General features: G+C 40.9%; 1 protein-coding gene across 5 annotated transcripts in view; it reads right to left on the reverse strand.

The window, feature by feature from the left end:
- Window positions 1–22,963, reverse strand: part of ZFYVE26 (zinc finger FYVE-type containing 26) — an 88,099-nt gene that overhangs the window by 62,840 nt on the left and 2,296 nt on the right. For all 5 annotated transcript variants that reach the window (XR_008417239.1, XR_008417240.1, XR_008417238.1 and 2 more), the window contains exons 3-14: window positions 22,670–22,748; window positions 17,787–17,876; window positions 15,371–15,893; window positions 14,856–14,986; window positions 14,106–14,270; window positions 13,870–13,958; window positions 12,748–12,911; window positions 8,051–8,254; window positions 6,255–6,866; window positions 5,929–6,015; window positions 3,155–3,223; window positions 2,288–2,439 (exon numbers count right to left, since the gene is read on the reverse strand). Coding sequence is in view for 2 of the 5 variants with exons in the window: in XM_019451442.2 (XP_019306987.2) it covers window positions 2,288–2,439; window positions 3,155–3,223; window positions 5,929–6,015; window positions 6,255–6,866; window positions 8,051–8,254; window positions 12,748–12,911; window positions 13,870–13,958; window positions 14,106–14,270; window positions 14,856–14,986; window positions 15,371–15,893; window positions 17,787–17,876; window positions 22,670–22,748 (2,365 nt within the window). In the remaining 3 variants the exon portion in view is untranslated. The remainder of the gene's footprint in view (window positions 1–2,287; window positions 2,440–3,154; window positions 3,224–5,928; window positions 6,016–6,254; window positions 6,867–8,050; window positions 8,255–12,747; window positions 12,912–13,869; window positions 13,959–14,105; window positions 14,271–14,855; window positions 14,987–15,370; window positions 15,894–17,786; window positions 17,877–22,669; window positions 22,749–22,963) is intronic.

Below are 22,963 nucleotides of genomic sequence, written 5' to 3' on the forward strand. Positions count from 1 at the left end.
CTCTAGAAATATGAGATCTTGCCCAACATCAGACTATGGCCCCAAGACATCTGCTTTGTAGGCTTGTGAGAGAACTGAATATTAGAAGATTGGATCAAATATAGAAATAACTCATAAATGTCAGCAAGAAAGCCACTAGAGCCCCAGTAGAAAATAGGCAAAAGATGTAGATAATTTTAAAGAAAAAATACATATGACTCCTATATAGATGAAAAATATTTTCCCTTACCAGTAATCCAGGGAATTTAAGAAACATTAATACCGTGTTGCTTCTATCACAATGACAAACTGTAAAAATAAACCCTCATGGAGTGGTGGTAGAATGAACTGTCACAATCTTTTTTGAAAAGCAATTTGACAATCTATAAAGTTTTAAAAATGTGTATAGTCTTTGACTTAGTAATTTTCATCAGAAACTCTTAAGGAAATAATTCAAAAGACTTAATGTCTAAAGGTGATAATCTTGTCACTATTTTTTTTTTTTTCCAACGTTTATTTATTTTTGGGACAGAGAGAGACACAGCATGAACGGGGTAGGGGCAGAGAGAGAGGGAGACACAGAATCGGAAACAGGCTCCAGGCTCTGAGCCATCAGCCCAGAGCCTGACGCGGGGCTCGAACTCACGGACTGTGAGATCGTGACCTGGCTGAAGTCAGACGCCCAACCGACTGCGCCACCCAGGCACCCCAATTGTCACTATTTATTACAACTATTCCATGGTTGAAAAGAATCTAATGTTGAGTAACAGGAGAATGGTCAAATGCAGCTACTTGATGAGACTACTGTGCGGTCACTATAATCAGTTATAAGGCAAACATAAAAAAGGCTCTATGTAAAGTTTTAGATTCACAATAATCTTGGCTATAGAAAAGTCATGCATAACTTGGAAAAATACTGGCAAAAAATATACTTTACCTTTAATATTGGTAATTCTGGACAATAGGGTTAATACCTATTAATATTTTTTGGTATTTTCTTACAATATTCATGACTTACTCTGTAACCAGCTTAAGAAAATAGAAATTTTATTTAAAAAAAAAAAAAAGAAAAGAAGGTCAAGGCCCCAGGAAAGGAAGAGGAGGTGAGAACATTTAGGAGTAAAGCCTCTTGGAGGTGGGAAGGTGGGGTGTCCTGGCTGATTTCCTCTCTGGATTTGGGTGTAAGAAAGGTTGGCAAGGGTCCTGTTCTCCCCCAGAGGGTCAAAATTATCACTATCATTCAAGTATGGGATCTAAAATGATCAGAGGAAGTTAAACCAAGATTCTCCTACCACCTAGATTTCTCCTCAGTTTATTCCTCAACAACTGAACTCATGTGAAAGAAAAATTCTGAACTATGTGTTAAGGGACCAGCCCAAGTGTGATAAATATACCAAGAGAGTTTTAAAAACCAGAATAGTAGATTGTTATGCTATTAAATTTAAGCAATTTTTTGTAGAGGATTCTTGCATTTCTCACAGCTTGTACATAATCCTCTTAACATTCCCATGAGGTAGGACAAGCAGGTAGTACATTTCACTCCAATTTTCCAATGAGGATATCAAATTTCAGACAGGGTAAGAGTCTTTCTGACCTCTACCTGTACTTTTCCCTATATAACATGAACATCCTAGTTTGGTACCCCCTCTACTTCTTGTATAGTGAATTGGCATTCTAGTTATTAAAAATTATCTGTAGGGGCGCCTGGGTGGCTCAGTCGGTTGAGCATCCGACTTCAGCTCAGGTCATGATCTCGCAGTCCGTGAGTTTGAGCCCCGCGTCAGGCTCTGTGCTGACAGCTTGGAGCCTGGAGCCTGCTTCAAATTCTGTGTCTCCCTATCTCTCTGCTCCTCCCCCACTCATGCTCGCTCTCCCTCTCTCTCCCTCTGTCAAAAATAAATAAAAACATTAAAAAAATTAAAAAAAATTGTATTATGATTTTTCACTATATAAAAATACATATGTGTTCACTGAAGGTGTTCAAGGAAAGAAACAAAAAAAATGTTTTGAAGTGATGGAATTGTGGCTAAATATTTTCTTTTATCTTATTAAAACACTGTTTAAGAGAAAACCCCAATGATTCAAGAGCTTAAATCTCCAGGATGAATCTTGAAATCCACAACGGTGAGGACTGGGTCTTGATACATGGATACCCCCACAGGTGCTCCCAGAGGCTCTGGTTGCACACACATCTAGCTTTACCTGAAGCCCCACGGGCCCCGGACAGCTACAGGCTGCCTTAGTATTCTTTACTAGGATGAGGTATTGCCTGGGCAGCTAATACCTGCCACACGTGTACTCCCCTTACCTGGTGGGCTTCTGCAAAGTTCCCCCGGAGGATGCAGGATGCCAGCAGTGACTCAGGTGGGGAGAACATCATGGGGATGACTGAACTTTGAGACTGAGGCTGCAATCGGCCATCCAGCTCGTTCCTTCCAGACACAGTGTTCAGACTTCCTTCTGTTGGGACACAAAAATGTGGGTGCCAAGGAAGCACTAGAAATTGAGGGAAAACTATAGTGCCGACACTTCCCACCAGGCTCTTATATCTTCAAGGTCCTTCTCTAAAAGTTCTGTAAATGGGGCTTAGTTTTTCCACAATTGAAGGGCAAACCTATGCTATCATCTTTGAATATAAGACTTAAGGACCATTCTTGGGTTATTCACCTCTGTTTCTGCTGATGGGTGACTCAACTGATGGTAAAACAGTCTTTCCCCTCTTCCCCGCTGAAATCTGTTTGGCCTTCTGCAGAACTAACTTTTTTCTTCTTCTTTTTTTAAATGAATTGAGATATAGTTGACAGATAACACTGTATTAGTTTTAGGTGTAAAACATAATGACTTTATATATGTATATATTGTGAAATGATCACCAAAATAAGTTAACATCCATCATTATACCTAGTTATAAACTTTTTCCTTGTGATAAAATTTTTAACATGTACTCTTTTGGCCACTTCAAATATAGAATACGGTACTGGTAACTCTAATACCATGCAGTGTATTACATCCCCAGGACTTATTCATCTTGTAACTGGAAGCTTGCATCTCTTAGAACCAACCTTCTTGAACACAGGCATGAACTGTTCAGTGCAGGATTTTACACCATGGTGTAGGGCAACTCTGTATCAGGGCAAAGCTGCTTGAAGTTGGTAACTGCTTGGGACCCTCATACCTGAAGTACTTGTGCTCAGCTCACTACTTGTACTTTCCAGGGATGGATTGGAACCTTTGTCCCGGCCATCTAGAGGTATTAGGAAGAGAGAGAATCAACCATCAATTCCTTATAGTGTGGAAAGTGAGAGGTCAGCTTGAAGCCAAGGTCTGGGTAGTAAGAGTGAGAGGGTAATGGGTAACTATTACATCTGTGCTCTTTCTACAGCAAACACAAGTTTATACAGACCAAAGGTGAAGGGTGGGCTTAATATGGCCCTCGTGTTCATATGGGTTGTAGCTTATACCAGTGGCTTCCAACCTGTGGGTCTTAGAGCCACAAGTTACTTCTAGGGGCCAGCAACCCCAATCTGCTAGTAAACACTGTCAATATTCTGAGAAAATAGAAGCACAACTATTAATACCAGGGAGTGGTAGGGTGCAAAGGAGGGCCACAAAATTTTCTGACATAGAAAAAGGTATCCTTGAAAAGGTAGGTAACCAAGTATAAGACCCAATCTGCCAAAGGCCATGATATTTAAAGCCCTGGAGGAAAGCTTCTTCTCAACACCTGCTTTCCAAAGTGCTAGGGCTTGTGAATGGAGGCTTGCTATTGTTTAGTGTGGTCATGGGAGGGTGCTATCAGCACCATGCATAGGAGGCTCCTTGGTTCTGTTTGGAAAGGAACAGACAGTGGTAGGAAAGAGAAGATAAATTGTGCGTTTTTGGGCTGGATGGGTCAAGTGGATGCAAACTATTTTGACTCAAACCCATTAGTTGGGCAGCTTAAGGGTCTTAACAACTCAGTCTTGAAGTTTGAAGGTTTCTCGTATGGTATCCTCCACTCTACTTGGTATGTTTACTTTTTTCATTGCCACTTAGCTAGAGCCTACTCATTCTTCTGAGCTCAGTGCAAGAGTCAACTCTTCTGAAACTTCTCTCTCTAACCCTTCCCTAAATTGTAGACTATGCTGATCTCTTCTAAGAGATTCCTTCTTCGGGCCATGCCTCAGTACAGTTTAAGTTTTTCATATATACTGTCAATACAGGTAATTTACAAATTCTTTGAAGGCAAAGTCCTGGTTCATGGCTCATTCACAACCCTCAAGCTACCTAGCATTGTTCAGCACATAGGAAGCTCTTATGAATTCTTCGTTGTTTATTTACTTATTTACTTACTTATTAACTTATTTATATTTAATTTAATTTTTAAAGCTTTTTAAGGTTTTTAGAGTTTATTTATTTATTTTGAGAGAGAGCATGCACGGCATGTGCAGGGAGGGTCTGAGAGACAGGGGGAGAGCCCAAGCAGGCTCCACACTGTCAACACAGAACCTGACATGGGGCTTGATCTCACGAATTGTGAGATCATGACCTGAGTGGAGATCAAGAGTCGGATGCTTAGCTGACTGAGCCACCTAGGTGCCCCAAGACTTTTTCTTTTTAAGTAATCTCTACACCCAATTTGGGGCTTGAACTTACAACCCTGAGATCAAGACTTGCATGTTCCATCGACTGAACCAGCCAGGTGTCCTTTCCCTTAATTATTTAAAAGCCAGCACCAAAAAACATAATGGAAAATTGAATATCTAAAAATGTAATACTACTGAATAATGATCCTATTTAAACTCCTTAAGAAAAACTCATAATCGAAGCCTAAAGACAAAATAGAGAAAAAACTGTAGCACATGACAGAATTTTTTCTTAATGTGTAAAAAATTTCTTACAATTCAGTAAGAAAGCAAACCAACCGAAAATATGGACCTTAGAGATGAACAGGCAGCCCAAAGAAAAATATAAATGGCCAATATATACATGAAAAAACATTCAATTTCAAGCTAAAAATTAATATTAAAATACTAAACATAAAACATAAAAACCATTATCATATTAATAATACTGGCAAATATTTTTTTTCAAATTGATACTACTCATTTTGGATGAATGCATGTGCAAAGAGGCACTCATGTATAGTTGGTGGGAATATAAATTGGTCCACCTTTTTTTAAGGCAATTTTTTTTTTTTTTTTTTCAACGTTTTTTATTTATTTTTGGGACAGAGAGAGACAGAGCATGAACGGGGGAGGGGCAGAGAGAGGGAGACACAGAATCGGAAGCAGGCTCCAGGCTCTGGGCCATCAGCCCAGAGCCTGACGCGGGGCTCGAACTCACGGACCGCGAGATCGTGACCTGGCTGAAGTCGGACGCTTAACCGACTGCGCCACCCAGGCGCCCCTAAGGCAATTTTTTAATATCCATATTTTATATCCACATATCTTTGACCTTGCTATTCTACTGCTAGGGACTTATCCTACAGATATAGTCACACAGACATGTATGTATCAATAGACATAAATACAGGGTTATTTACTACAGCATTATTTTTATGAGTAAAAAACAGGAAAAAATTTAAATGTCCACAAAGGGTATATATAACCATGGAATGCTAAGCAGTCTTTAAATTACAAGGGGAGAAAAGTTCTCAATACATAGTATGATACATCTGTATATTTAAAAGCATATAAGTGAAAAATACAATCAAGGCTTTCAGTATGTAACGGTAAATACAGTATGATGCATCTGTATATATAAAATGTGGGATATGCTTATATTGCATGGAAAATTTCCAGAAGGAAACTATTAGCAAGGTTACCTTGGGGGAGTGGGTCTAGGATAATCTTAGATCCCTTGTGTTTGTTTGGATCATGTGCTTTATTTTAAAGAATACTAGACAAGTGGAGCATCCCACTTGCCTGGTGCATCGGAATGAGGCGTGGGGAGAGCTCTTCAGATTACCTGGCCGGCTCCTTCTAGTCCGACGCCCCCGGCGGAGACTTGGGTGCCGTGTGGCAATGGGCCGGTATCTTCGGGAAGGTTGTTCCTCTGAAATGGCAAACAACAGGTCACAGGGAGAGTGTTCAATTTTGATTTGACCCATCTCCTGGGGTCAGTGGTAGGAGAAGATCTGGACAGGCTCTGAGACAGGTTTCTAACACTGGTTGCTACGGTAATACGCCCTGAGTTAAGGTGTGACTCCCACATACTCCTTGCTCTCTCCCACATTCCTGGGATATTTTTCCTTCCTCACTTTCAGGACCCACTGGCTCTCCATCTGCTCTCACCTGAGCCCTGGTTGCTTGATACCACCTTGTATCTCCACTGGGCCTCAGAAAGAACCTTGGAAAACCGGTGCAAGCGGCTCTGAAGTCCGTCTCTGCTTCCAGAGCAGCTCTGGCCTTCTGGCAGCTTTGGCTTCTCAGGGGGGTTGTGGCTACTGAGTTTATCCAGCTGCTCCTGGAGAAGCCTGAGGAAGGCCCCTATTGCAAATTCATCAGCCAGGAACCCACTGATACCACTAGTAAAGTGCTTTAGGTCTAAAAAGCTGTGCCCATGGGGCTCTGGGGAACTGTCTTTTGGCTCTGTCTTCAGACAGCTTGGGATTATAGAAGCAAGGCTCCTGGGGACTCCCTGGCCACCCCGTTCTGACTTCTTCTCAGGTTGTGCTATGTGCTGAGGGCTCTCTGATGGTGACCTCAAATCCATCAGGCCCTTCCTCCCAACGTCATCATCCTCAGCATAGTCCTCAGGCAGGTGAGGCTCTGGGTGAAGATCGGCAGAGGTGATGAGGAGCAATGAGAAGATGTTTTCTAGAAGTTCCAGGCACAAAGAGTCAGGAATACTACACAGATACTGTTGACATCTGGCCAGGTATGCTGAGAAGAGATCTGAAGCACCTAAAGAAGCATATGTGAGAGAAGAGGCCAGAGAAAGAGAGAAAATGCAAATATTAGAAACATTACTTGCCAGACTCACCCATTCTCACAACTTTAACTCTTTCATTTTCTGATGACTAAGGGAAGCAGTTATAGTCAGAAGAATATGAGGCTAGTCAGCCCTGTCTTTTCATGATTTGCGGAAAGATTTTGCTACCTTAATTAAAAGTACAGCTTACTGAACACTCATCATTTTGTTTCTGTTCTTTAAATATTATTCCTGGAGTGCCTAGGTGGCTCAGTTGGTTAAGCGTCAGACTCTTGATTTTGGAACAGGTCATCTCGGCTCAAGTCCTGATCTCAGAGTCGTGAGATCAAGCCCTGTGTCAAGCTCTGCTCTGGGCATGGAGCCTGCTTAAGATTCTCTTTGTCTCTCCCTCTGTCCCTCTCCCTCTCTCATGTGCCCTCTCTCTCTAAAATAAAAAAATATATACATATGATTCCCCATCCTCAAGCACTTTGTATTTCAGTTCTCGGAATGAAGGTATCATGGAGACTCCTCATCCCTCAATTCTACTTGCATTCAGTCTTACACTAAAGGTGATCACGAGCTACCCAGATCTCTTAAGAAATACCATTCTCAGAAGTGCAAGTCTATTCCAAAGCTGCACGGGAGAGAAAACTGACCCCTAGTCACAGAGGGCAAGTTAAAGAATTATAAGTTATTAAGAAAAACGAAACAGGATAAAACATGAGGTTCTGTCATAATGTAGGTTGTGACCCATGATATTGACTCAGAGAGCTACATTAAAAAAAAAAAAAAGAACAGAAATATATCAAGACTGTGCTCCACTTGGAAGGGTATTATTTCCTAAAACTTAGCATATATATACATACATACATATCATGTAAATTATATACCTAAGTGCAAACAGGAATGTGATGTGAAATGCTATTTTCACTGTGGGTTGTAGTTAAAAAAAGAAGCATTCGGAAAATAATACACTATGTGAACAGACTCCGTTAGAACTTAGCAAATCACTTGTTTTCTCCATGTCCTTTTGATTCACTCAGGCTGATAAATGGATGAAATTATTCCTGGGCATAACAAAACCAAGGCCACCTCCCAATCCCATGAAGAACTCACTGGGACAGGCTGTTATCAGCTTATGTGAGTGATGGGGTTCGGGGGAGAAGTGCTGTACCTGGGGAGGAGACAGAATCATTTGCTGGTTCTGCAGCCAAGGCCAGGTCCTCAGAAGGGCTCTCTCTGCATTCCTGGCACTGGGAGTGCTGGTGTGAGTTCACACAGAGGGCATAGATGGCATACTTCATGGCACAGAAGCTCTGGTACAGGGTCAGGTTCTGACACCGGCTCAGGTGCTCAGGGACTGGGGCATCGGCTGAATCTGAATTGTAGAGAAACAGGCAGAACATCACAGTAGGGTGTCTCAGGCAGGAGCTTCAAGTGTGGCTGAAGCAAAGACACACTGCACTTCAGGCTCAGTGTTCTCATCCTCTCTTCTTGCTGTCAGTTTGACTTGTGCCCTTTCTGGGCCCTTTCCTCCAATCAATATCAACGCGCAGTCCCTCTGTTTCCTTTTCCCAGCAGCTTCCCTTCTACATGGCTGTTCACTGTAGCCTTCATGGCCATTTAACAAGTCTTTCCCTTATATTTCTTAAAATACCTGTTTTCCTTTTTAAAAAAATTAAAATGTCAAATTAATATTTAGTCTACCTAGTGTCACATTATATAAGAGATAGGCTTAAAATGCATTTAGACTGAGTAATGAGAGTAAAGGCAACAAAAAATTAGAAACAAATATTTGACATTTTTAAGAAACTACTAAAGCAGAAATCAAGAAATTACAAACTGTTGAAATTCTTTGTACTCTAATTCTCTAATGTCTCCTTAAAAAAAATTTTTTTTAGGGGCGCAGCCAGTTAAGCGTCCGACTTCAACTCAGGCCACGATCTCGTTTGTGAGGGCTCTGAGCTGACAGTGTGGGTTTCTGACATTTTAATCTGTCCCTAATTCTTTCCATAGCAAAAATACAACCTGCTCAAACCATCTATATGTTGCCTATAAGAGACTCACTTCAGACCTAAAGACACCTGCAGATTGAAAGTGAGGGGATGGCGGGGTGCCTGGGTGGCTCAGTTGGTTAAGCGTCTGACTTCAGCTCAGGTCAAGATCTCACAGTCTGTGAGTTCGAGCCCCACATCAGGCTCTGTGCTGACAGCTCGGAGCGTGGAGCCTGCTTCATATTCTGTGTCTCCCTCTCTCTGTGTCCCTCCCCTGCTTATGCTCTGTCTCTCTCTGTCTCAAAAATAAGTAAAAAATTAAAAAAACATAAAAAAAAAAGAAAGTGAGGGTATGGAAAACCATTTACCATGCAAACAGAAGTGAAAAGAAAGCTGGGGTAGCAATACTTATATTGGACAAAATAGACTTTAAAACAAAGACTGTAACCAGAGACAAAGAAGGGCATTACATAATGATACAGGGAACAATCCAACAAGAGAATACGATAATTGTAAATATTTATGCACCCAACACTGGAGCACCTAAAAACATAAAGCAACTATTAATAGACATAAAGGAAGAAACTGACAATGATACACTAACAGTAGGGGCCTTTAACACTTCGCTTACATCAATGGACAGATCACCAGACAGAAAATCAACAAGGAAATAGTGGCTCTGAATGACACATTGGACCACATGGATCTAACAGATACATTCAGAACATTCCATTCCAAAACAGCAGAATACACATTCTTTTCAAGTGTACATGGAAAACTCTCCAGAATAAATCACATGTTATGCCACAAAATAAGTCTCAGTAAAATCAAAAAACAATGAAATCATTTCCTGCATCTTTTCTGACCACAATGGTATGAAACTAGAAGTCAACCACAAGAAAAAATCTGGAAAGAACACAAACACATGGAGGCTTAAGTAACGTGCTGCTAAACAATGAAAGAACCACCAAGAAATCAAAGAGGAAATAAAACATGGAGACAAATGAAAATGAAAACACAACAGTCCCAAATTGGATATAGAAAAACCTGTTTCAAGAGGGAAGATCATAGCAATACAGACCTAGTTCAAGAAATAAGAAAAATCTTAAATAAACAACCAACTTTACACTTACAGGAGCTAGAAAAAGAAGAACAAAGCCTAAAGTCAGTAGAAGTAAGGAAATAATAAAGATTAAAGAAGAAATAAATGAAATAGAGACTAAAGAAACAATGGAACAAATATATCAATGAAACCAGGAGCTGGTTCTTCAAAAAAAATGAACAAAATTGATACACCTTTAGCCACATTCATAAAAAAAAAAAAAAAAGGGAGAGAGAGAGAGAGAGCGAGCGAGCTAGACAGCATTCAAATAAATAAAATCAGAAACAAAGGAGAGAAGAAAAAACTGATACCACAGTCGTTTATGTTTAATATGAGAGAATACTATGAAAAATTACATGCCCACAAATTGGCAAACCCTGAAGAAATCAATAAATTCCTACAAACATGTAACCTTCCAAAACTAAATCAGGAAGAAACAGAGAATTTGAACAGATTAGCAATAAAACTGCATTAGTAATTGTAAAACTCCCAGATCCTGGACCAGATGGCTTCACAGGTGAATTCCAGCAAACATTTAAAGAAGAGTTAATAATACCTATTCTTAAACTATTACAAAAACCAGAAAAGGAAGGAAAGCTTCTAAATTCATTCTATAAGTCCAGAATTATCCTGATATCAAAACCAGATAAAGATATCCCAAGAAAAGAAAATTACAGGCCAGTATTTCTGATGAACATAGATGCAAAAATCCTCAACAAAATAGAAAATTGAATCCAATAATACATTAGAAAAAATGTATTCACTATGATCAAGAGGGATTTAACTCCAGCAGGGATATAAGCATGATTCAATACTCACACATCGATCAACGTGATATATCACATTGACAAAAGAAAGAATAAAAACCATAGGATCATCTCAACAGACATAGAAAAAGCATTTAAGAAAGCACAACATCCATTCATGATAAAAACTCTCTATAAAGTAGGTTTATAAAGAGCACACCTCAACATAATAATTAAGACCATATATGAAAAACCCACAACTAACATCATGCTCAATGGTAAAAAACTGAAAGCTTTTCCTCTAAGATTAGGAACAAGACAAGGATGTCCACTCTCACCACTTTTATTTAACATAGTACTGAAAGTCCTAGCCACAGCAATCACACAAGAAAAAAAAAAGTCATCCAAATTGGTAAGGAAAAAGTAAAATTTTCACTATTTGCAGATGACGTGATAATACTATATATAAAAAAACCATAAGACTTCACCAAAAAGCTATTAGAACTGATAAATTAATTCAGTAAAGTTGCAGGATACAAAATTAATATATAGAAATCTGTTGCATTAAAAGAAAAACATACAACCTGCTCAAAAAAAGAAAAGCATTAAATGTAGTAAAGCAAAAAAGAAAAGAAATATTACCCATGATCCTACCAGCTAAATATAACCATTGTTATGTTCTGGTGTAAGGCCTTTAACAGTTTTGCATACATATGTGGATATGTATTTAAATTGACTGTAATGATATTTTATGCACTATTTAATTTTCCTACTTCTTAAATATTATAGTACAAGCATTTGGTTGTATTTCTTCATGGACTAAATTTCTGATGGTTGCAGAGTTCCACTGAATGAATCCCTTCCCTAGGGATTCTTCTTGGGCAGGGCATGCAGTACTTAGGGATGCTTTGCTAGTATGATGTTGCAACAAACCCGTTTATGTATATACTTCCTAGTGATTGCTTCTTCCAGGAAGTAACCTCAGCTTCACCAAGATCAGGGTGATATGAAGAATAAGACCGATACTGTTCTATGCCCCTGGCCTCAATATGGCATTACTGATCAGGGCCAGGATTTGCAAGTACTTGCATGACCCTGAGAGTGAGTAACTCCTTATATTTTGTACCCCAGATGCCTCTCTTGCCTCAGCTTAATCCCAGTTCTATTAATGTCTTCTTTTGCCTTTTCCAAGTTCAAGTTCTACATGTGTCCTGGTGGGTCACCAGGAATCCGATTTAAAATACTTCTCTGGAAGCCTTTTGTATGTGTATGTCGAAAACAGTTCTAGTTCCTTTAGGAAATCTGGTAAACAAATTGCCTACTTTTCCAGAAAAAGTATAGAATGTAGTAACACTGGTTTTCCAATTAGTGGCAGGTCCTTTTAAAAAGTAAATCAAAGCAACATATAAGTTGAGAAATATCTATTGACACATGAAAACATTAGTTTCTCTGAAAGCTAAGTGTCCCTAGCCTGTGTTCTAGGTTATAAAGTGATTTTTGGAAGCAAAAAGAATTGAGTTTTAAGCAGATATCCAAGGCTAAAACAAGGCTTTATTATTGCTTTAGGCAAGTCTTTCTTCTAAACTTCATGTGTTTAGTACATTATGAAGAAGAGACGAGAGGGAAAGGAAGCATAGAACCTGCTAGGAGAAAGCTTATAAAGCACGGAAAGATTCACCAAGAACTTGCATAAATATTGTCAATGACAGTGTGAATGACAAACTCAGACAGCAGGTCCTAATTCCGCTTCACTGGGATGAAGGTATGTGAGTGGTTCCTGCGATGGTTCCACAAGTACAAAGGTTTCTGTGGGACTGTTCTCGTAGAATTCCCTATACCTCACTGAGAAAGGAGAGGTATGCACCCAACATCTCATAATCTGATTGGGGCAAATACGGATAATTTAGCAGGTGTCTGCTGGACCACCCACCTTGACAGATCACATCTAGATAAATCCTGTGTTAAAAGAAACTGGTGTAGGATTGTCCTAACAGGGAAGCTTGACCAAGTCACTCCATCGCCAACTCACCGTGCTCTTGCTGGGGGTCCTTGGCTGGCACCATCTGTAAGAGCTTGAGAACATCTTCCTCCCTGAGAGCTGGAAGGTTGGTAAGGTGATGGAGAGAGTACAGCACAGAGTGGCTGTCTCCACCATGTAAATGACATAAGAGATCTCTCTTTGGTATGGGGTTGCTGAAGGGCAAAATTGAGAGGATGGAAGAGAGTCAGTTTAAAGAATTGCTCTAAGAAAGACCATCTCTATTCCCTCTTGTTCTTTCTCTCTGGCCCAATACAGCATAGGTTCATTTCCCTTAACACTAAATTCTAGTTGGTCTGGGATACAGCAGAGCATTTATTTACTGTTAGGAAAGTACATCCACCGAGTCAGCTGTACTTATCCAGAAAGGACCTAGAAAGGGCCTTTTTGGTCAGCAGGATCTAGAAAGAGCCTATAGATTAGGCTTCCCAATTTCCATACTCTTCGTAGCTAAGAGCTGACCCAAGCTTCTCTGCTTTGCTTTGAGTAAGGCCACTTCCTCTTCTGCCTACTCTACTTTAGGAAGTGCTGGTCATGTGTGTGAAGAACAAAACATGAACCTGGATCATGGGAAGATCTAAGGCTAAGTTACCAGGGAAGCACAGCTTTGCACATAGTTCAATATGCAGCTATTGAGAATAATAAACTTGTGATCCAGGATAACACATGCCTAAGAACGTGGACCACATTTATTAGCTGTGTCACTTTAGGCATGATATTCAACACCTCTAGGCTTAAGTTGTTCCACCTTTAAAAGGAGGGCAATATTGGCATCTGCCTCACAGAACTATTGTGAGGCTCCAGTGAAATCATCCACTGAAAAGGCTCAGAGCAATGTCTGGCATATAGTAAGTACTCAGGAAATGTGAGCTTTTGTTCCTTTTATCACTGTCATCCTCAAAGTTTCCTCTAGTTTTAATCTCATCGCTATGGTAAAGATAATCATTACCTATGTTTCTTTCCTGGCTTAATAGCTGGAACGATTATTAGTTGCTGGTCAATGCTGTCAACTCAAACGTCAATGTGGAAGGTGGCTTGAAATGGCCACATGTGTGGAGCATGGGATCAAGTGTGCCCAATGGTGGGAAGGGGGCTGGCCGCACAGGACTGTACCTGCTCTGCTGTACACACCACTCCAGGACCTCTAGGTGAGCCCACAGCCCATCACAGGCATCCCTGAGGAGCTTGTCACAGCCCTGGTCCTGCATTGACATGGAGAAGGAAGAGATGCTGACTCAGGAACCTGGGGTCACGGATTGTGACCGACCTCAGGCCCCTGCATTCTGCCTCACCTCAAAGCCTGGTATCACTCACTTCTGGAGTAGCTCACACTGCAGTGTGAGAGTTACCTGGGTCCTGTGGAGTGTCTGGAGCAGACTCTTGGCTGATGCTAGGCTCTGGCAGTGCGTCCAGCCCAGGAGCACGAGCAGTCGACTGAGAGGCCTGAATTCTCTGTCGAGTAGGCAGCCAAGACTTGGGAAGTCTTCCTCTTTCAGCAGCGTGAGTGCCGTCACCTGTAAGCCGACGGAGGCTGCTGTAAGGAGTTTTGTGGACCTGCCACTCAGGGTAGAAAGCTTTAGTTGAGCAGGGAGATGCCGGACAATGAAAAAAGTGGCCAGTTGAAGACAAAATGTTCACACTGTAAGCTCTCAGAAGGCAGAGACTGACTTCTATTGTAACCCCAGGTCCTAGCACAGTGCCTGGCACACAGGATGAGGTTAATAAATACCTGTTGAGTTCAACTAAAGCTTGGCTGCGGTCTGGAAGGAGAGGGTTAGACGGATTAAATTCCCGTCAGCTAGGCAACATATTGCTGCCACAGTCTTTTCTTCCTCACACCTTCCAGAAAACTTATACATACCCAACATCTTCGTCCCCACCAAAGAGCAGATATAAAATGACTGCAGTTTTAATTAAGAATGATACTGGTTCTCAGAGCCTTCTTTCCCCTGGGACTGTGGGATGGACACACCCGATGACACATCACTAATTAGACTGCTTTGTGTTAGATAAATGAGTGGGAGAGAAAGAAGAAATGAAAAAGTCTATAGAGAATCCCTCGGTACTTCTGTGATGGGGAATGAATACGTTTGACTTACCAGGATCTGCTCGAGGAAGTGCTTGCTGTTGCTCAAGCAGTAGAAATAGGCTGATTTCCAAGCCTGGGCTGGGTCAGGATTAGAGAACAGGGCCAGCATTGCCTGCTCAGGATCTAGATGATCGGGGGAGACTAAAAATCAAACCAGACAGGGTTACCAGGGAACAGGAAGCTCTTCTTTCCTAAGCTAAAGCCCATTTGAAAAACCAACAGACGTGAGAATTCACGCTTTTAAAAACTTAAGCCAGGCTTTCTGTGCTTCTATCTGAAAGACTCTTTAACTTCTCTCAGTAGCTTCTGAAAAGCTCTTTCCTGCTATTGTTATTACTTTGTTATTTTTTTCCACCATTCCATCTTGGACTACAAAATCTTTACTTTTACAAAAGAACACCTTATCATTTTTGCTTAGCTCCTCCACTAGATTTCCTGAGCAATTTGGAAGGCACTAGCCTAGAGGAACTTCAGAGGTACAGCAGAATTACCAAGACACAAGGAGAAGCAGCAAAGGGAACACACCTTTTCCCGAGGGTATGGTCTTCGCTGGCTTTTCTGCGGCCTTCTCTGCATAAGTATGGCCATACAGGGATAGCAGGCTCCGTCCTGCCTTGTGGAGCAGGCAGCTGAGCACCCGCTCTTCCTGCAGGGGGTTCCCCTCAGCCCTGCAGGCCTCCAGTAGTTCCTCACAAAGGAGATGCAGCTCAACTTCGAGAGGCTCTGCAGGGCAATGCAGAGTCCGCAGGGCTCCATAGATAGCATCTACTTCACCAGGGGGCCCAGTGGCGGAGTCCTGCACAGCCTGAAGCGCCCTTCGAATGAAGTCCACCAGTGCCTTTTGCAGGGGCCAGCCACAGAGGCCGGTGCCGTCGTCTTCTCTAAGCAGGAGCTCCAGCAGGGCCTGTGCTGGCTGGGGAGACTGCCTCAGAAGATCCCAGAGCACAGAGATGGCTTCTGAGCTGAGCCGAGGGGTCCAGCTATCCCGCCTCTGATTTCCATCAAGCACAGGGCCTCCTGAATCTTGTGCTAGGGCCTCATATAGCTCCTAAATAGAGGATGAAGAGAGGGATCCATGGGAGGCATGTCTAGAATGTTATCATTTATAAGCCTTGAAGCTTTCCCCTTTTCGGTAGAAATATGCACGTGTATATAATAGTAGCAGTAGCAAACACTTCTGTAGTAGTTACTTCCTGCCAGGCCCTTTACATTGAAAAGTCAAATTAACCCTTACAAGAGAAAGACACTGCTATTATGAGTGTGCTCATATGAGTGTGCTCATTATGAGTGTGCTCATTCACTGCTAATGAAGAGATTGAGGCAAAAAAGATTGAGGCAAAGAGATAACTCAATCTCCCAAGGCCTCCATTCTCAAGCTAGTTCCCCCTCACCACCTCCAAAATGTGCACTGTAGATCTAAATCAAGGGCTGCAAATTGATAGACCACGCTGGTAACAAATGGGCATGAGACATGATGCCCACTCTCATGGCATTTAAATTCAACTTTTAAAAGAACATTACATACCAGTTTTTAACTTCTGCTCTAAATCCTAGACATCCTTTGAGGTATACCCCATTCCTCATCCTTTAAAGCCTTCCCCAAGGGGTGCCTGGGTGGCTCAGTTGGTTGAGCATCCAATTTTGGCTCAGGTGATGATCTCACGATTCATGGGTTTGAGTCCCACACTGGGCTTTCTGCTGTTCAGTGTAGAGCACACTTCAGATCCTCTGTCCCCCTCTCTCTCTGTCCCTCCCCTGCTCATGCACATGTGTTCTGTCTCTTAAAAAAATAATAAATAAATAAACTTGAAACAAACAAACAAAAAAATCTTCCCTGTACCTCCAACTCACACAACTCTCCCTCTTTATTGGGCATTCAAAGTACTCAAAATTAGTGCCATCTGGTTTAGTCCACAATTGTGGCATGTGTGTATTCGTCTTTCTCCCTGACTAGATGGTAAGCCTTTAAAGGTAAGCACCTCTACGGGACGCCTGGGTGGCTCAGTTGGTTGAGCGTCTGACCTTGGCTCAGGTCATGATCTCACAGTTCATGAGTTTGAGCCCTGTGCCAGCTTTTGTGCTGACAGCGCAGAACCTGGAGCCCGCTTTGAGTTCTATGTCTTCCTCTCCCTCTCTGCCCCTTCCTTTCTCATGCTGTTTGTCTCTCTCTCTCCCTCTCAAAAACAAACATTAAAAAAAATTTTTTTTTAAGGCAAGAGCCTCTACAGTCTCTAATCTGTTTGCAGGGTTAGGGTAGAGGCAGAAAAGAGGACGGAGCAGTAGGTGATTTCTCACGCGTTAGCACCATGCCTACGGACAGTACTGAGGGATGCTTCTTCATTATCTGCTTCCAAGATGGTCACAGGGCCATGGGTCTTTGACCTAATACAAGTGTAAGTCCCTACCTTAAATCCTACTGCTAATATGTATTTAATTAGCTGGTGGCCAGATCATGAAGAAAATCAGTACTGAGCGTCAGAGCATACCTCAGGCACCTTAGATATAGTTAAGATTTAGTTTGATCTGCCCCCAGAAATTTGTTGTGAGGATTACCACATTCAATGCACCTGTTATATAAGAGGTATTCAACAAACACTAATTGCTTCCTCCCTTTATATTCCCTATGATACACTGGTGAAAAATTCAAACATCCAGTTTAAATCCAAGTTATGCATTCCTTTCCCATGAAAAGAAAAAAAAACGACACCTTTAATCCCCAGTTATACTTAGTACTTCTGGACAATCCAACTCTAAGAATTCTAAAATCAGGTAAGTTTATTCCAATTCTGAGCTCTCTTGAAAGGGACATCTACCTAGCTTGGTCTTGCCTGAGAACAGAGTATAGCCAACCTCCTTGGGATCTATCTCTGCTAGATCCTTGGGAGCTGAGCTTATCGAGTGATAGTAACCCTAGGCAGATAGCTCCCCAGCCCTCTCTTACCTTGAGGATGTCCTCAGGAATGTCACTTTGCAGGTCTTCTGATAATAAAAGAAACTCAAGCTTTCTCCGGAAAACACTTGGGAGTAATTTCTAGAAGAATCATAAGAAGGAAGCATAGAGATTAGGCATATTCTTTGTTAACAAATAATATTTCTCTTCAGTTAGTCTTATTTCTGCTGCTTCTCTAAGATAAAGCACTTTTAACCACTAAATTCTTGGATATGTTTGAGATGCTTTTTTTTTTTCTAAATAAAAACAGCTAAATTTGGATGCATATCCCTCTTAAATACTAACATTTAACTCCTACTCTGATTAGCCTCAAATTCCAAGCTTTGCTCATTTCATGTGACTTTTCTGTCATATGAGGTCTTTTTCAAAGAAATGTCCTTGTGGTGTCCAAACACCCAGTCATGAGTAAGCTTGGGAAAGTATGGCCCACATGATCCTCTTTTGGTCCAAACCCATCTTTGATATTCATTATAAGGTGGAAAACAATAGGAAAGAGGAAGAGATCTAATGTTTATTAAACAGTTATTATATGCCAGGTACTGTGTGTCATATATTTTTTTAATGTTTATTTATTTCTGAGACAGAGAGAGACAGAGAATGAGTGGGGGAGGGGCAGGGAGAGAGGGAGACACAGAATCTGAAACAGGCACCAGGCTCTGAGCTGTCAGTACAGACCCCGACGCCAGGCTTGAACTCATACCCGTGAGATCATGACCTGAGCCGAAGTTGGGACGCTCAACTGACTGAGCCACCCGGGCACCCCTGTCATATTTTTACAAATTAAAAAAAAAAATTTAGTTAATCTCTAAATCAAACAAATATCTTATTTTTTGTAAGTTTATTTATTTATTTTGAGAGAGAGAAATAGAGCGTGAGCAGGGGAGGAGCAGAGAGAGGGAGAGATTGGGGGGGGGGAGAGAGAGAGACAGAGAATCCCATGCAGGCTCTGTGCTGTCAGTACAGAGTCCAATGTAGGGCTTGATCTCATGAACTGTGGGATCATGACCTGAACTGAAACCGAGTGTCAGCCATTTAACCTACTTAACCACTCAGGTGCCCCAAGTCTCTATTAAAGAAATTTTTTTTAATGTTTATTTATTTTTGAGAGACAGACACAGCATGAGCGAGTAAGGGGCAGAGAGAGAGAAAAAGAGAGAGAGAGAGACAGACAGACAGACAGTATCTGAAGCAGGCTCCACGCTCCGAGCTGTCAGGACAGAGCCCGATGCAAGGCTTGAACTCACAAACTGTGAGATCATGATCTGAGCCAAAGTTGTGTGCTTAACTGACTGAGCCACTCAGGTGCCCCTAAAAACAACCTTTACTAAAGATGAAATGGTTAGGAAGTATTTTCTAATTATTTCAAGTATGCAAAAGTGATCCCATCAAATATTTGTTAATGAGACATGCCACCAGAGAAGACTGATGTATGAAAGAAAGAGCCCCTGACTCTTCCTGGACCTGCTTGTTTCACAGTAACTTGCTTTACCTGGTTCATAAAACTAAAATTATAGTTTCCCTTTCTCTAGACACCAATACAAGTAAGAGTAAAATCTAGGACTAATCCTGACAAACACTGCTTTAAAGACACCTATAAATCACATGGCTGATTAAAGGTTCCAGGAGTCATATTTTTTAAATTAATTTTTAAAAAATGTTTATTTAGTTTTGAGAGAGAGAGAGAGACAGAGCGTGAGCAGGGGAGAGGCAGAGAGAGAGGGAGACACAGAATCCAAAGCAGGCTCCAGACTCCGAGCTGTCAGCACAGAGCCCGATGTGGGGCTCGAACTCACAAACCGCAAGATCATGACCTGAGCCGAGGTCGGACACTTAACCAACTGAGCCACCCAAACACCCCTCTGGGAGTCATATTTTACTGTAAGGTCTCCTATCTCAAGCAAGAAGCACCTGCAAGATCGTTTGTGTGTGGGGGGAGGGCAATGGGTTTAGAACACAAGATCATACTCTACTCAAGTGCCATTCATCACGTCACAGGCTAACATGATCTGGTGTGTTTGTGGTGTAAAACCCTATTTCTTCTTACTGCATCCTTCTCTCATGCACCTATGCCATCTGAATGCTTATATAATGCTAATGATTGAAGTTGATGAAGAAAATTCATGCTGGAAAGCTAAAGGTTAAATTCTTCTATTGAGGACTAAAAGAAAGGAATAGATAAGATGTCCAGACAGCAGGCCTTTGGAAAAAAAAAAAACCTGGTTAAGATATTAGGACTTTAATCTAGAATCCTAAAGACTCATTAGCTTATAATTATTTTACTGGTGAAAATACTTTATGCACATGCAGGGTCATAAATGACTAACATTTCTAAAACAGGGAAGAATTTGCTCCATGTTTCTAAGCATGGATCTTACTATCAAAGCAAGGTGTGTTCAATGCAGAAAAATTAAAATATGGAAATAGGCAAGTGAAAACACACACATACATGCTCCAAATCTTCCCACTGAAAGAGAGCTTCTATTAATACTGTGGTCTAAGGGCATCCAGACCATTTCTACGCACACATCTCAAATGTATAGTTTTCTAAAAAATTTTTTTCACATAGTACAGTATGAACATCCTTCCATGTCACTGAAAGTTCATTTACCACATAATTTTAATAGTGGCATGATATTTTACAAACAGATTAACCAATCCTATACTGTGGACATGGGAGTTGTTTCCAGTTTTCCTCTATTAGAAGCAGCATGCAGTGAACATCTCTGCAGTTAAATCTTTGCAAACATGCTTCCACATGTAGAGATAAATCACCGCAAGATACAAAGGCAGAAGGCAAAAGTGGATGAAGAAAAAGGAAAATGGAACCGTTTCAAGTAATAATTAAAAAGGAAGCTTCGGACATCAGGGTGGCTTTGTCTGTTGAGTGTCCACTTCGGCTCAGGTCCCCATCTCCTGGTTTGTGAGTTTGAGCCCCGCATCGGGGCTCGCTGCTGTCAGTGCAGAGTCCCTGTCTCTCTGTCCCTCCCCTGCTCGTGCTCTCTCAAAAATAAGTAAACATTTAAAAAGTAAGCTTTTGACAGAAGGTGGGAGGCTGGAAAAGGAGAGGCAGCCAGCAAGTCCCCTAAAAGATAAAGGCCACTCTGGGACAGCAACTGGTCTTGCGGAACTATTCTTAAGAACCCACTTGCAATCTTAGTCCTTGTAAAAGAGGTAAGACTCTGAGGTCCTTGCTTAAAGTTTAAACCATTCCCACAACTGTTTAAATAACGGAGGCACTGAACCTTTAAGACCAAATGGTCTTGATGTTTGGAAAAACAAGAACTATTCTTAGTCTGTGCTAAGGAGCCATGGAAGTGAAATCAACCACCTAGTCTGGTTGAGCAACTGTACAGAAAATAAGCAACAAAGTAGCCATAAAGTAGGTAAATGCTCTTCAGTGAGGGGAAAGTTCACTTGGTTTAACAAATTCCATACTTGGACTAGAAAGATCTTTAGTCAATAACAACAGACATTTTTTCTTTTTCTCTCTGAAGACACTCTGAATATTTTAACTCAAGTTTTCCCTTTTAGATCTGCAATGATAGCTAACTTAATCATTCTGGGCTAATTTTTTAATTTTGTTTCTCTTTTTTCCCTCTCCTGGCTAGTCTTTTTGTCATTTTTCTTTTTTTAGACTTGGAAAAGCCTGGACAAAAAATACATTTAGATTAGTAATTTCTTGTATTTTTTGATAGCAATGTGGAGAAAGAGAAGTGTCAGGCAAAACTGGAACTAAAAGCAAAATTAATTCTAATGATAGAGGGGAGTAAAGAAGAAAATTAGGCTGACTTACACACATTTACAAAACAGAATTTATGGTTTCTGGCTTTTAAGTCCATAAGGCTAAAAATAATGTTCAGCAGGAAAAACCAGTAGGCTGGGGATTCAAAGTCAGAAGATCTTGGTTCCAGCCTTAGTTTTGCCAACTAACTTTATGGTGTGACCCTGGGCCAGTCATTTCTTCATTTCTCTTCTGGGTCAGAAGTTCCTCACTTTAAAATCCTAAAGTCTACAGGCACCTGGGTGGCTCAGTTGATTAAGTGTCTGACTTCGGCTTAGGTTATGATCTCCTGGTTGGTGAGTTTAAACCCCGTACTGACAGTGCAGAGCCTGTTTGGGATTCTCTCTCTCTCTCTCTCTCTCTCTCTCTCTCTCTCTCTCTCTCCCCGTCTCTCTCCCACTCACTCTCTCTCTCGCTCCCTCAAAGTAATAATCTTAAAAAAATTAAAAAAATAAAAATCTTAAATTTTGGGGCTTAATACAAAATTGTCTCAGAGAAAGTCCTCCAATGGATAGCAATTTCTGATAATTATCACATACTTCTAAAAGGCTTTTAATGGCAATCTTTCTTTTTTTTTTAAAAAGCACTTCGTTATAAGGTTTCTTTCACTAAATCTGCACACTGTGTTTTTATATTTGGTAACTTTTAGTTTAATTCATGTGGATTATTAAATTATTAATTAATGAGGCTTAAATCTGTAAGCTTTCACTGCACCGGACTAGTTAAAATGAGCTTTTTGGAAGAACAACCAGGTTTCGGCTCAGCCCATTCTCTATTACTTGAGTATTATGAGGTTCATACTTTATTTGCTATGTTGTCACTTTCACTGAGGTTTGCAAAGTTCTGTTCAGGTACAAGACTCACAGTGGTATCTAACAAAATTATATCACCAATGTATGTTGGGGGATTAATGAATAAATTTAGGTAAGGAAACAGCAATAAAAACTCAAGCTATTCTCACTGTCAATACTGAGAGGGGAATATGACAAACCTCATAATAAAGGAAGTAACAGATAAAAACGAAATCTTAAAACTACTTCCAAGTTCTTCTCAGTGTTGGCCTCAGAAAAACTTTGAATATAAACCTGCTTACCTTTTCCTGGGAGAACCATTTTTCCAGTACAAGAAACCAGATCCAGGCTAATCTTTGAGGGTTGATGTCCTGTCCACATCTGAAAAATGTAAAAAGAAAGAATTTCTGAACAAAGAGTTTCTACTGACCTTTTCTCTTTTGTGATCCAAGATTTGGATTTCACTGCTCAGTGTGTTTTAAACCTAAACAGGCATGACATTGTACTAATGAGAAATTTTCAAATGTATGTGATAGATCAATAAAACTAGAACCAGAACAGCGCTAGATTTCATTAAAAAAAAAAAAAAAAAAAAG

The sequence above is a fragment of the Panthera pardus genome, unplaced genomic scaffold (genome assembly GCF_024362965.1).
Source record: "Panthera pardus isolate Hobbes unplaced genomic scaffold, ASM2436296v1 HiC_scaffold_24, whole genome shotgun sequence".
NCBI classification, from domain to species: Eukaryota; Metazoa; Chordata; class Mammalia; order Carnivora; family Felidae; genus Panthera; species Panthera pardus.